This window comes from Rhinopithecus roxellana, chromosome 9, assembly GCF_007565055.1.
Source record: "Rhinopithecus roxellana isolate Shanxi Qingling chromosome 9, ASM756505v1, whole genome shotgun sequence".
Lineage (NCBI taxonomy): Eukaryota > Metazoa > Chordata > Mammalia > Primates > Cercopithecidae > Rhinopithecus > Rhinopithecus roxellana.
In genome coordinates, this window is record NC_044557.1 from 23,182,338 (window position 1) to 23,197,748 (window position 15,411).

Below are 15,411 nucleotides of genomic sequence, written 5' to 3' on the forward strand. Positions count from 1 at the left end.
AGGTGTAAAACTTTTTCATTTTATTTTAGTTTTTAATTTTTTTTAACTTCAATAGCTTTAGCAGTACAGGTGGGTTTTGGTCACATGGATGAACTGTACGGTGCTGAAGTGTGGGATTTTCGTGCTCCCATCACTGCAGAAGTAAGCACTGACCCACCATGTAGTGTTTCATCGCTCCCCCTCCTACCCTTCCCTCTTCTGAGCCTCTACTGTGGATTATACTCACTCTGAATGCCTTTGTGTACCCATGGCTTAGCTCCTACTTACAAGTGAGAACATAAGGTATTTGGTTTTCCATTCCTAAGTTATTTTACCTAGAATAATAGCCTCCAGTTCTATCTGAAATTGTTTTTCAAAGGCAGTGTAGTACATAAAACAATTATTTGAAATTAAATTCACTTGGCTTAAATCAATAAGTGACAAATCAAATAAATTATGCTATGCCTGTATAATGGAATACCAAGCAGCTGTTAAAGAGACTTGAATATTCCAATCCAGAATAATGTCCATAATATGTTATTAAAATAAGCTATACACATATTTGATAACAGACTTATATCTAGAATACATAAAGAACACTTAAAACTCAATAATAAAAAGACAAATAACCCAATTTAAAAAAATGGGCAAAGGACTTGCAAAGACATTTATCTAAAGAAGTCACAGAAATGGATGATAACCTCATAAAAAGATGCTCAGAATCCAGGCATCAGGGAAATGGAATGAGACCCGCTTCATGCCCACTAGAATGGCTTTAATCAAAAAGTGAAATAATGAGAAGCATTGGGGAGGGGTGGAGAATCGAGAGACCTCACACACTGCTGGGGGAATGTGAAATGGTGTAGCCACTTGGCAAAACAATCTGGCAATTCCTCAAAAAGTTAAAGAGAATCCACCATAGGACTCAGTCATTCTACTCCTAGGTTTACAACCAAGAGAAATGAAAACAGGCATCTACACACAAACTCGAACATGTTCATGGCAGCATTATTTGTAAAAGACACAAACTTTTATCAAACAAACTAAATGTCAAACTTGAACATGTTCATGGCAGCATTATTTGTAAAAGCCACAAACTTTTATCAAACAAACTAAATGTCAATCAGCTGATGAATGGATAAACAAAATGTGGATATCGAGAGTGGGATATTATTCAATCGTGAATGGAGCTCTGATTTATTCTACAACTTGGAGTCGTAAGGACATCATGCAAAGGGTAAGACGCCAGTCACAAGACAGCAGATGCCACAGATTCTTCTTATATGACACGTCCAGAACAGGGAAACACAGACACAGAAAGTCCATCAGGGGTTGCTTAGGGCTGGGAATGGTAGCTGAAGGGCACGGGTTTTTTGGTTTGTTTTTGTTTTTGTTTCCTGAGGTGATGCTGATGTTTTGGCTGTGTCCCCCGCCAAATCTTGAACTGCAGTTCCCATAATTCCCATGTGTCGTGGGAGGGAGCCGGTGGAAGGTAACTGAACCATGGGGGCAGGTCTTTTCCATGCTGTTCTTGTGATAGTGAATAAGTCTCACCAGATCTGATGGTTTTATAAAGGGCAGTTCCCCTGCACATGCTCTCTTGCCTGCCGCCCTGTAAGATGTGGCTTTGCTCCTCTTTTGCCTTCCACCAGCATTGTGAGGCCTCCTCAGCCATGTCAAACTGTGAGTCTTTAAAAATTACCCAGTCTCGGGTATGTCTTTTATTGGCAGCGGAGAATGGACTAATACAGATGTCAATATCCTAACATTGACTGTAGTGATGGCTGATAAAGTGGAGGGTATCTTAATAAAGGTGTTACCAAAAACATCAGTGTTACAGAGTGACTTTCAATTACAGTTTTGAAAATGACCAGTGCACAACTAGATAAATTAATGTGTATGTTTGAGTGCACATAAAAGCCTGAAACAAAACAAAATGCATGGGCTAAAGGAGAAACAGGGATGCCTTGGGGTGGGGGCCTTTAACTTGTTCGCACAACACTGTACTAGTCTTTAAGGCTGTTGCTGCAATGAGCATGTTTTACTTTTCATAGCTAAAAACAATCACTTGTATAACATACTCATACTTCAGTCATGGCTTTTGAGGACTCTGGAAATTATCATGGAGTCAATGAGGAAATCCTGTTTCTAATAAAATTTGAAAAGAAGACTACTTGCAACATAAAAAGAAGTAGTTATCAGCCTGTTTGTATTTAGTATTAATTTCTGTGTCCTCTAGGCAGGCACTGTTAAAACATTAGTTCCCAGAGACTAAAAACAACCATTTGTTGTCTCATTTCTACTTCTTACGAATTCTGTGCTATACCAGTGTTCACGGGGAGAATCCCCTCCCATGGTTTTTCTCCTAAATAATGATCTGTGATTTTTCTGAACTCAAATGCAACATCCCACCAGATGCTTCAGTCAAGAGCATTCAGCTGACTTTCCTTCCATACTCTCTTGAACCAGTCCAGCTTTCTCAGGTATCTAGTTTTACTTTGAGGATGCTTCCTTATCTGTGCTTTCTCCTAAAAGCTCTTTCTAATACGCTTTGTTTTTTTCAGGGCCTTAATGTTAGTTACTGACGCCTGAAGAACAGATCATTATTTTCTGATGCTGTGTTTTTATGATTCAGATAAGAAAATGTGTACAAATGAGATGCACCTGCAGGTGCTAATTGCAACTTAACTATTCTAGGATATCAGTGCAGAACAGACGTTTAACTTATTTAAAGCAACTCTTTTAAGAATGGCAATGACCACAGAAATGGCCAAAAGACATCCTTAAGCATGTTTAGGGTCTAGATGTATCAACACCTGCCAGGCACTCTCATTAACGCCTTTTGGGAACAGCTCAGGCCTGCACGTGATAGGGAGTGTCCCAGGGCAAACTGGGAGGCAGAGGGCTCATCCCAGATGACCTTCATTTACCTCTTTTCCTAGGATCTAAGTCCTCCCCACAAAAGTCTATCCACCCCCTCCCCCATGCCCAGTGCTGACTTAAAATTCGATCCATTATTCTCCTACTCAAATTAATATTGGAATTCTTTTGCTTCTCTCGAACAACTCCACTTGAGACAGTTCTCCCCATGGTATCCATAACCTCTGCTCAGCTAAATCTCACAGGCTTTTCTTTGTCCTATTAATCTCTCTGTCCATGGCTTTGAGGGTCCAGCTCCCCCCAGGTTCTGAGGCACCTCATCTATCACTCAGCATTGGGGTTGGTGCCCTCAGGCCCTGCTTAGGCTGATCCCACTGCCTCCTGTCCTCTCCATATGCATCTGTCCAGGCCCTTGCTCCACATACCTCTCAGAAACACTCCATGAGGCCTGCGTCCAGGCCAGCGCCTTCCTGTGGGAGCCCCCATCCCTTAGGGTCATCTTCTGATGTCTTCCCTGTTGCCCTTGTGCACTTCCTTGCCCATAACTCTTATTTTCCTGAGGCAGGATCCTGATGGATCCTCTTATATCCTCAAACAAGAACAGAAGCTCTTCTGAAAGCTGCAATTCCATGTGCTTTGCTGGCTCCCCTGAGCTCACAGGACACAGACAAAGATTCTTCATGTGGCTTGGCCTCTGCTGTGCTTCCTCACCATCCACCACTCACACACACAGCACCCTCCCCATGGTAGGGTCCTGCTCTCTGCCTAGGCCCTGTCCGCTGCCCTGCACTCCAAGGGTAGACTGTGCTCCTCATGAAAGGCACCCAGTCCCATCCTAGGTCTTCACAGTGCTGACCACAGTTCCAATCCCACCCCATGAGGAACACAACGCGCCTCCCTCCGGCCACCTGCCTTCCCTGGCTGCGCCCAGCCCCGGGCAGAGCAGGTGCCTTGGACATCTGTGGGGTGATGAGGGGAACCCCCAGTTTCTGCAGAGGCCCAGGAACAGGGACCACAGGGTCTCCTCATGGATGAGGAATGAGCAGACCACCCTGGAAAGGCCTCGAGCACTGACAGCAGAACACACCTCATGTTGCCCTTGTGTGCATGCAGCTTGGTCAAAAGCAGAACTGGAATCTGATTCATCACATCAGGAGAAAAGGCAGCGAGCCAGGGACTCTACACACCTCGTTATCAACAGGAGAGAAAAGAACTCAGCTCATGCTTTGCTGTTCAGTTTTGGGTTATTTTAGAATCATGGTTCTTTTTCAACAGGAAAAATAAACCTTACATTCTATAGGAGAGAAACCACAGCAATCTCAATAAATTCTGATTGTTCCTGGTTCTTTCAAAGTGGAAAACACTCAGCCATTCTTTCTCTTCAGGTGAGTTTATAAGGTATGACCCCTAGGCAGAGTCTACTAAACTCCCAGCCTGAGGGGACACTGCTGCATCCCACTCACCTGCTTTTCAGCAAAATGGTACTGACACAGCTTCTTCCACAGCTGTCTGTCTTCACTGAGCATATACAGCGTGGGGGTCACCTGGCCTAACGTGATGATGTCCCATCCGTCTGAGAACCGGTAGAGGATGTTGTTCAGCATGTGCAGAGGAAGGTCACTGAGGGTGAGGCCATTGTTCACTTGCTGAAAGGAAAACACAACAGCATCTCACTGAGAAGATGGCCAGTGTTTGTTCACACAGTAACTGAAGAGTCAAGCTGGAATGAATGCTTCAAAACATGGCAACACAAAAGGAGCTCTCCAGGTCATGCATTGCAAGGCATCAAGGGGCCTGCATCCACCACCCTGGGGAGGGCTGGAGGAGGAGGGCAAGGGAGGGCTGCACAGCAGGACAGAACCAGGCTGTTCCTGGGTGAGGCCCTACTGCTGCACCTCCCCATGCACCAGGTGTCTGTCAGCATCAGGAGGTCAGTACTCCTCTATGGCATCGATACACACCTGGAGAAGAGCAGGGTCTGCAGATGTGGCACTGCTGCCCAGATGAGTCCAACGCACCACGAGGGCAACATGACACCCATCACCAGCAGGGGGCAGGGCCTGCGCCACACCACTGTCTGGGTGGCCTGGATGGGTCACAGCTGGTCACCCCAGTGATGAGGGAGGCTGACCACATCATCTGCAAAGCCCCTTCTAGCTTTGTGGGGTTTTTTTCTTTATTGAGGTGTAAGTGATAAATGGAATCTGTCTATACTGGCAGCACGTGGTGTTCTGTGCTTGTATGCGTTATGAACCAGTGGCCATAGCCCAGCTCACTGTCCGTCACCTCAAGTCATAATCCTTTTATTTTTGTGGTGAGAACATTTAAGATCTACTCTTAGCAAATCTGAAGTGAAGGAGGTATAATTATTAATTGCAGTCATCATGCTGTGTAGACAACCTCCAGAGTGGACTCCTCCTGCACTACAGAAACCTTTCACCCTCTGTCCAACATCCCCCAACCTTCCAGCTTTACATTTCTATGACTTCAAGTTTACAAACCATTTCTCCCCCCCACACACGAGTAAATGCAACGCATCTGCCCTCAGAAGACACACGTGTGTGCACGCGCCAGGTGAGGAAGGGTGGCTGTCCCTGGCCCCGAGAAGTGGGCTCAATCAGTTCAAAAATGAACCTCTGCTCTGAGGTTGACCTGAGAAAGCTGTGGATTGAGCTCATACTGTTTCAGACTTTTCGGGCCTCAGTTGTATCTAAATGATTCCCTTCATTCTCACTAGAAGCACCTCTTCCTGACAGTGGGGTTCTGGCTGTTTGTTTGGGCGGGACAGAGGCTACCTGGTCCCGCCTCGGTTCCTGACCTCAGTCTGCTCACCCGTGAGCTTCTGATTTGTATTTTTCTTTTGTTCCCGATAGGTTGATATATGTACTTGGCCACAGGGAGAGCTGGCTTCCTTCTGATGTGTCGTGCCCTTCTATAATCCTGCTGCACACAAAGCACAGTGACCATCTATTTTTGGCTAGAATGAGCTAATTCCATGAGTTTGGTTCTTGAAATTGCCTGACCTCTGTGGACAGTGGAGTGTAGGGAGGGGTGACTGGGGCACCCGTGCCTTGACACCCCATTTTCTTCTCCTGCTCCCCTATAATGCCCTCGCGATGGAAGCAACTTCCTAGGACTTCAGAATGGAAACTGCTGCAGGGCGCTTCTCGTGCATCCCAGTGGGCAGCACGAGGATGGACCGCCAGTGATGCACTCCAGCCTTCACCTCATCAAGCACTATGCATCTGCCAGACACGAGTGGGGCCTCAACACTGCTTGACAGTTTGTGAAGTGCTCTAACATTCTGGACATAATCATGAAGCTTTCATGGACTGCACCACTGCACCCTGTTGTAGGCTATGGAGCTGCACAGTGCAAGAGATATCACTTCCCCAGGAGCCAGCATGGTGCCCGCAGGCTCTCAGCAAACTTCTTTGTTCATTACTGATGAGTCTGACACATTTGATTCAAGTCTTAGCCCATCCTTCCATCTTTATTGTCTAGCATATGGCAGAGAGCACATAGAAAAGAGAAAATGGCCAGGCTGGGTAGCTCACACCTATAATCCCAGCAACCCAGGAGGCTGAGGTGGGAGGATCACCTGAGCCCAGGAGTTTAAGCCTGTAGTGAGCTATGACTGAACCACTGCCCTCCAGCCTGGGCGACAGAACAAGACCCTATCTCAAAAACAAAAACAAAACAAAACAAAACGATAACGTGCATGTAAATTAACCCCCAACTAAAAGTCTAACACTCTCACAAGAATTATGTCTTCCAGGTGCTTCATTCTAATTCCTATTGAGAAAAATTTCTGTAGCAGACAGGAGTTTACAAATATTCTGCTGCTAAAATTACAAAGTTTAAAGGGAGTATGAAGTGGTGGTATGAAGGTAGTACAAAGAAAAAAAATCCTTGATTAGTAGAGTTATAGAGTCTGGTGTGACAACTCGGCATTTGGGATTTCTGGCAGAGTCTGGTTTTACAGCCCTGTTAATGGCTATAACAAGAGGGTGTAGCAGAAATGCCAGCACTTCTCATCCAAACGAAATCTCAAAATGTGACAAGGCACAAAAGTCTTGCTGAACATGTCAGAAATCCCGCTGCGTTTTTTGCCACACCTCCTCCACTGATTAGCTACATGCTCTCTGCCATTATGAAATCTCTCACACCTACACCGCAATGGAAGGAAGAAACGATGCTGCTGTCTGCTTCTCTTGCTTTAGGATAATCTCAGCTATTGCATGCGACTGTTAATGATTCCCATTTCTCTGTGGAAGCACTTCTGCTAACAGAAACCTGTGTTGCTATTATCATTCTATTTTACACAGAAAAAAAAACAAGAGATACAGATGAGTTGACTGGCTTGCCCAAGATTGGGGTCCAGCTTCGATCAGGGTCCAGCCTCGAGCCCAGTCTGCCTGGTCCCAAGTCCGTGTTCCCAACTGCTCTGCCCTTCTCCATGGGAGGCCCATCCCCTCACTACGTGGTGAGTAACTGAAGTCTCCCTCAATTCTTCTTTCCCTCGCACCCACTTCAAAGTCACCAGTCTAGTCTTTTGCTAAAGTATCCCCAACTTCATCCTTCCCATTTAACTGTCATTCCTCATGAATGCAATGAGGGTTTGCTTCCCTCCAACCTGGCTGGTCCCTGCCTGGCACTGAAGGGGTACCTCTAAACATGGACCTTTCAATGACCCTTGGCAGAGAGCAGCAAACACTCTGCAATGCCCATAAAGCCGTGAATCTGATCCTAATACCCTGCACCTTCTTCCAAGCAGTACACACACTTGGCATACCACACTCTATCAGCGCCTAGATGCAGAAGTTCCCATACCTTCTCACAGGAGTCAACTCTGCAACTTCTGGGAATTTTGTTAGCCAGTTTACTTTTCGTTGGTGGCTTGAAGTCAGTCATAGTGGAAAAGTGACTAATGCTACAAATCAAACCTCTTGCCCCTGGAGAGCCAGTTGTTAAGCACTGACCAACAGGCCACCACCTGGACACTTTCCCCTCATTTGTTTTTTTTTTTTTTTTTTTTTTTTTGAGATGGAGTCTCGCTCTGTCGCCCAGGCTGGAGTTCAGTGGTGTGATCTCCATTCACTGCAACCTCCGCCTTCTGGGTTCAAGCGATTCTCCTGCCTCAGCCTCCCAAGTAGCTCGGACTACAGGTCCCCGCCACTATGCCTGGCTAATTTTTTGTATTTTTAGTAGAGACGGGGTTTCACTGTGTTAGCCAGGATGGTCTCTTATCTCCTGACCTTGTGATCCACCCGCCTTGGCCTCCCAAAGTTCTGGGACTACTGGTGTGAGCCACCGTACCCGGCCCATTCTTCAAGCTCTACCTAAAACATCACATCACTAGTGAACCAATGTAATGTCAACAGCCCTATGTGCATATCTGTTATAACTCACTGAGTTCTGTGACTCATCGTGGGCTCACCTCCCTGGGCCCTTGGACGCCCCATGCTAAAGGCCACACCTGCTGATCCATGTGTCCCACCTCCGATGGGCCTAGCAAGCACATGGGGGCATCCAGGAAGTGCCGACTGGGTGAGGAAGCATGTGAACACATACCTGTGTGTCCACTCTGACTGAGTCACAGAGATGTGCACATGAAAGCACTTCCAATTCATCAGCACTGCCATATCTTCAAATGCAGCTTAAACGCAAAGTATATTTGTTTTTCAAGAAAAAAATTTCTGATGTTCTTAGGAGCTTTTCAACATAATATATACTAAATTTCTGCTTACTTTTGGGACTATGAGAATTTAGATTTAAAGGGTGTCGAGGTATTTCTTTTTTGAGACGGAGTTTCACTCTCGTTGCCCACGCTGGAGTGCAATGGCATGATCTCGGCTCACTGCAACCTCCACCTCCCAGGTTCAAGCAATTCTCCTGCCTCAGCCTCCCGAGTAGCTGGGACTACAGGTGCCTCCCACCACACCCGGCTACTTTTTGTATTTTTAGTAAAGACAGGGTTTCACCACGTTGGCTAGGCTGGTCTCCAACTCCTGACCTCAGGCGATCCACCCGCCTTGGCCTCCCAGAGTGGCTGGGATTACAGGTGTGAGCCACTGCGCCTGGCCAGAGGTGTCAAGGTGTTTCTTGTTGGGATAATCTAGAAGACAAAGATGACTGTCAGCTCACTGGAGAAAGCTGGTCCCTGTATCCTGTGAGGCTGACATGGCGGAACTTCAGGCGGTGTGCTTGGACTTCCACTGTCAGGGATCCGGGAAGGCTCTCAGCTGCTCTGTTCTAACCCCATCTGCTCGAGTCACCTCAAAATTCACATGAGTAAGTGTGAGGTAGCAATTCAGCATCAGCCAGCAGGTCAGGAGACCAGATCTTTACCTTAAGCAGCCTCAGACCAATTTGGCTGACTGAGTCTGGCATCCACAAATGCAGCTCAGTTAACTGAGTTGGTAAAGTGCTCTTTCTACTGGTTTCAAGTAACATTCCCAGAGAGGTAAAACTCCTCTGGCCAACTCCTACAAAGGAACCTGACCCTCCTCGAGGCTGGAAGCAGGGCACAGGGTCCAGAAGCCAAGATCCTCACAGAGGCACATGCCAAGCTTCCTGCTTCAGAGAGCACTCAGGGACTGAGGTGAAGAGATGCCAGGCAGCATGCAACCACTAATGAGACAAAAGAAACCAGTTCAAGGTCTTTGATGGTAAGACTTGAGCGGACATGACAAAAACTGGCACCTTTGTGTTATTATTGCTTTCTTGTTCCTCAAAGATTAATCATTAATTTCATTCTTGTGCCTTATTTTTCCCACTTGATCAAAATGGCACTATGGTAACACCTATCCTTCTGTGCTGAGGCAGAGAGGTATTGCCATGTGAGTGTGCTCTGCCTACCAGGGCTGTGGGAACCATCCCAGGCCAAAAGCAGAGTGTCTTCCTTCACTGGCTATGGGCAGCCCTGAGTGGGTCAAGCTGGGGCCACATGCACTTCTGTTATCCCTCAGCCCATGCCTCTTCCCAGGTAGTATGAACGGAAAGAAGATCCAGAAGGAAGCTCAGCATACAGCTGTGCCTTCCTGCTCTGTCTCGGCCCACCCAGTCAAAGATGCAAGCTTCTCCCTTGCTTTCTCCTTTCTCTCCTCTTGGTGAGGTGTGGCCCAATCCTTGGAGCTTTGTTGTTGTCTCCACTGGTCCACATCTCCCCAGTGGCTCCACATCTCTCTCCAAAGAATGGAGAGCCACTAATCCCACCTGGAACTTCCCAGCCAGACCAGAAAGGCTGCTTCCTGGCCTTTCCCAGACACCCCCTTCCTTGGGATCCTGACCATGAAAACCCACCACGGACAAGGACACACCCTATTCTCTCCCCGAGAAGGTCACCCGCTGGACATCACTACCATGGATCCATCTCATCAGGAGAAAGGGGACTTTGGCCATGTGGCCTGGCCACTCATGTCAGGACTTCTACAGCAAACCCGTGCCATGCGTGTCTTACAGATGGACTTTTAGTACAACTCACCTATGCATGGGGAACGCAGTAAAAGAGGCAGTGAAGAGCCAGCCTGTCCAAAGCTCTGAACGACTATAGGGTCACACCAAGACAACTGAACAGAGTCCAACGTTTATAACAAACTTGCTTAACTCTTACCCATGCTGAATGTTACATTATTAATGATAATTTCAGACTCAAAACTAGGCAATCATCACTCTTTTTGTAAGTCCCATATTCAGATGGCAAATAAACAGCCAAAAGTTAAGGCATTTGAAGGGCACTTGAAAACCATTCCTTTATGTGGAACCTGGGGTGCTATGATAAAAGGTTACCTATGACCCTCCCAGTACAATCTGCAGAATCATTTATACCACTAAGGCTACATAAGTCACACCACTAAGATATATCTTCAGTTTATTCTTTTTCTTATTAGTACTAGAGTTAAATAAAACACTATGTAAATACCTGGGGCACTGGTGTGAACATTTTTCTTGCTGAAACTAGTTACCAGAATTAAGAAAAAATATCAAACACAACTGACGTGATTTGCACCTTCTTTTGGCCTTGTTCATTGTTGCCAAGAACTATAAACACATCCCCAAAAAAGACAGTAAGGAAGGAGACAAAAAATTACTAACTCGGGAGAAGCAACAACTAAATAAATAGAGAATTACTGGCAATACAATTTAGCCTTAATTTACTGAATGTTATTCTAATAACTGAAATATTCAATTTCCCATGAAGGTAAATTTGTTTATATCTAATCACCCACAGGATCAGCCTGGTTTAATGACTGCTATTCCCACTGCCTTTCCAATAGCAATTATAAGCCATTAGGGGTCTTTGGTCCTTTTCTGTTTTAAAACAATTTAATGAATACTTAGGAAAGCATTAGAAAATCTTTCAAAAAGCTATAGCAGTCTTTCATGTATGCTTAGAAAAGATAACAACTTTCGTAATACAAAAACAGAGTGTAACAACTCTTATGCCGAGATATTTATACCTTAGTCATCTGAAGATCCTGTAGCTGCTGTTGCCAGGCGAGAATAGTTTCTAATCGGCAAATCCAAATGTTGATGTTTCCCACTAATACAGACTTCCCTACTCCTCTAATCAGAATGCAGAGGGTAGAGCTTAGGTCTTGCAGAAGATCTTTGATTAAGCGAGGATTGTGGTGGTCATCAAGAACTGGAATACATAAAAATAAAACTATGGATTGACACAGTTAAGCAACACTTTAAAAAACAATCTGGTTTCACAACCCAAATGTGCACTGATAGATGAACAAACAGCGTGTGATCTATACATGAATAGAATATTATTCAGTCTAAAACAGGAGGGAAATTCTGACACATAGTCAGCATGGATGAACCCTGAAGACATTACGCAAAGTGAAATAAGCTAGTTACAAAAGGACAAATATATAACTCCACTTATATGAGGCACCTAGAGTAGTCAAATTCATAGAGACGGAAAGTAGAATGATAATTACCAGGGGCTGGCAGGGAGGAAGAATGGGACTCAGTGTTTAAGGAGACAAGAGTTTCAGTTTGGGACAATGAAGAGGTTCTGGAGATGAATGGTGGTGATGGGTGCACAGTAATATACATGTACTTAACGCCAATGAACTGGATGCTTAAAAACTGCTAAAATGGTAAACTTTATGTTATGTGTATTTTAGCACAATAAAAAAGATGTAATTTCACTGCAACCGAAAAGTGACATCATTTTTGAGATATCACAAATATGACATTTTTTAAAACTTTAAAATTTTATCTGATAAATTTTCAGTTGGGTCTACAATTTTGCCTTTAAAATGGTTAGTTTATACTTTCTTTTGTACTTATCATAAAGTGGCTACTTTGAAGTGGCTTAAATATAGAGTCATATATTCCTATGTATGTATAAAGTCATGGTGTAAAATTTAAAGTTCCACTTACTAACAGCCAGTAACTTACCAAGGCAAGCTAATTAAAAAGAAAATTACTGGCTTATCTGATGCCTAAGTGAGTAAGTCACAATCCTGCTAATTTTGGAAGCATACATCTAAAATGAACTGTGATTAGCTAAAACCATGAAAAGGTAAAATAGCTTTTTTAAGTTCTGGGATTAGTTATTTTTCCTAGTATATCGCTTTGTATGCAAAAGCAACTTCAAAAAAGTAAACAGCAGTAACAGAACACTGGGAACTAGAGGGATGACCTGTATTTCTGATGTTATCACATTATTTACACGACTGTTTTTGACAGCATGTGTATTAGGTAAAGATAAAAGAAAAATCCCATCTCGTTGCACCAAATTTCTTTTTTTTTTTTTTTTTTTTTGAGACAGAGTCTTGCTCTGTGAGTGGCGCGATCTCGGCTCACTGCAAGCTCCGCCCCACTGGGTTCACGCCATTCTCCTGCCTCAGCCTCCTGAGTAACTGGGACTACAAGCGCCCACCACCACGCCCAGCTAATTTTCTTGTATTTTTAGTAGAGACGGGGTTTCACCGTGTTAGCCAGGATGGTCTCGATCTCCTGACCTCGTGATCTGCCCGCCTCAGCCTCCCAAAGTGCTGGGATTACAGGCTTGAGCCACCGTGCCCGGCCTGCACCAAATTTCTAATTAAGATTTAGAGTATTAAAAATACAGTGATCATCTTACCCTTTTGAACGATTTTATCCAAAATGTTGAAGTAATTCTTTTGTGCCACACCACTCAATGAAGTTAACTGGGATTTTGCAATTAGCTGCAATAGCTTAAAGGAAAGACAAAAAAAAAAAAGCTGAGCAATATATAAATCTATTTAATATGGAATTACAAACCACAGCGATATAACACATGTGCATGGAGATTTCTAACATGCCATCCTAAATTAAGCCACTGTATCAGAGTCCGGGTACAGGAAACAGTCACTACCCGTGCAAACCTGAAGAGACCTTCATACAAGGGAGCTGAGGCAGCTGCGGCCTGCAACTCTTGTCTTCTAGTCTTGCAGGCATTCATTTACTTAGTGGAAGCATATCTCTTCCCAGAGCCCAGGCTGCAAGAGTCTGAAATGGAGCTTTTACCTTTCCAGTCTCTGTTGCACAAGGGCATACCAGAAAGAGGCTAGAATGAATGGTTGGGCACTAACAAATATTTTCACAACCTAAGCCCATACTCGCAGTTGTTTGCTGAACAGACAATCAGAAAATCAAACAGCCCTTCCATGCAGAAATTAAAAAGGAAAAACACCACCAAACTCATTATTAAATAGCATTTTGTATTTAAAAACTCATTATTAAATAGCAAATAAATTGCATTAAAATAAAATACTGTAGAATTTGTATTCTAGGAAGCCACAGTAACAAATCCCTGTGACAGGACCTGTGAAGCAGAGGTCTCCTGTGAGAATGACGACCAAAGCCCTCCTGGGACGCTCTGCTCTTCCAGCTGCCCCTACTCTGATGTGCATCATGGCAGGAAAAAGTGGGCTGCCGCTTTCCTTTAATGCTTTTTGTCCCACTTTATTTTTTATTTTTGCCTAATATATCTTTTCATTCTTTTATTTTCAGCTTTTATAAATCACTGTTTTAGGTGTGCTTCTTACATACAACTTGGAGTTGGGTTTCACTTTTTGATCCAATCTGAAATCTTTTACCAGCCTTCAGGTTATGTGTATAAGGTTATGTGTTTACATGTATAGATACAACATGTTTGGTCTTAATTTTATGACATGTTTTTGTAGCTTTTTTTGAAAAAGTGTTCGTTCTCTCTGTAGTTCTTCTGAAACTTAGAAATGTTGGCACTACTTTGTCCTAGGGGTTACTTTTGGAATTGTAACTCTACGTAATTCCCTCTCCTGTGGAATCCTCATATAACACATCTTAGCGTTGTTAGTTTCCTGTTCCACATTGTGATAAAACTGCCATTCATCTTGCTCCTTCCTTCCATCCCTCTCCTGTACAACTTGATTTTCGTGAATGACATCTTAGTGCCTCCCTGTGATTACAGGTGAGACAGTCAACAAATCTCTAACCACTGACCTTTTCTCCTCTGCCTTCCACTCACTCTCTGCTCCACCACCCTCAGCCACACAGCTGATGCTGTGGAGATTCACTGACATCCAGTTTGATGGACATTGTTTCTCCAGCCAGAAATGCTCATGAGAACAAATAAGTATTCCCTGAGTTCTCACATGATCAATACTGTTTGTTTGCAGCCTGGCTACAAAAGACAGTTTGACTGGACATAAAATTCATGGGCCATCCTTTCTTCCTGCAGGATCCCATAAGCAAGGATGACTCCACTATCTGAAGAATTTGGAGAAATTTGAAGCCACCCTGATCTTTTCCCTTGGTAAGAGATGACACGTTGTTTACCCATTGGGAGGTTCTTGCCTCATCTTCAGAGTTTAATAATTCCTGTAGGATGTGGCACACTCATGACCTGTTCTCAGTCAACCTTCCCCAGCATAAAATTTGCCCTCCCACAATGTACGCTTCCATCTATTTTTACCTGAGCAGAATTTTCCTGAACATTATCCTTAAATATTTGTTCTGTCCTTTTGTTTTGTTTTCCTGTTTGAAGATTCCAATGATAAATATGCTGGAACCCCTTTCCCTGTTCTCTACAGCTGTAATTTTCTTTCTAGTTCCTTTTAAACTCATGATTATGGTTTCATTCTTATTAATTTTCTCATTCGTACTATTTCCATCACCTTTTTTTGTGTTTCCCAAAACATGTTTTCTCCTGGGCCCTTCCAATCCCACCTTTGCCTCTGTGGTGGTTCTCCCGGCAGATGCCATCTTCCTTCTGCCAACTTGGCTTTGTCTCCTGCTGTCTCACTTGGTTATACAGGTTGAGCATCCCTAATTCCAAAATCCAGAATCCTCCAAACTCTGGAACTTTCTGAGCACTGACAAGTGGAAAATTCCATACTTGACCTCAGGTGAGGGCTGCACAATATTAAAAATACTATAAAAAATTACCTTCAGGTTATGTATATAAGGTGTATGTGAAACATACATGAATTCCAAATTTAGACTTGTATCCCAGCCCCAAGATATCTCATAATGTATATGTAAATATTCCAAAACCTGAAAAAATCCAAAATCTAAACCACTTCC

The 15,411-nt window shown here is 44.0% G+C and overlaps 1 protein-coding gene across 8 annotated transcripts in view; it reads right to left on the reverse strand.

Annotated features, from left to right (window-relative positions):
* The window catches only part of FBXO25 (F-box protein 25), a 70,926-nt gene that overhangs the window by 6,897 nt on the left and 48,618 nt on the right, over positions 1 to 15,411 (reverse strand). For all 8 annotated transcript variants that reach the window (XM_010363134.2, XM_010363146.2, XM_030937543.1 and 5 more), the window contains 3 exons: positions 12,965 to 13,058; positions 11,322 to 11,506; positions 4,323 to 4,505 (listed from right to left, as the gene is read on the reverse strand). In XM_010363134.2, the coding sequence (XP_010361436.2) occupies positions 4,323 to 4,505; positions 11,322 to 11,506; positions 12,965 to 13,058 (462 nt within the window). The remainder of the gene's footprint in view (positions 1 to 4,322; positions 4,506 to 11,321; positions 11,507 to 12,964; positions 13,059 to 15,411) is intronic.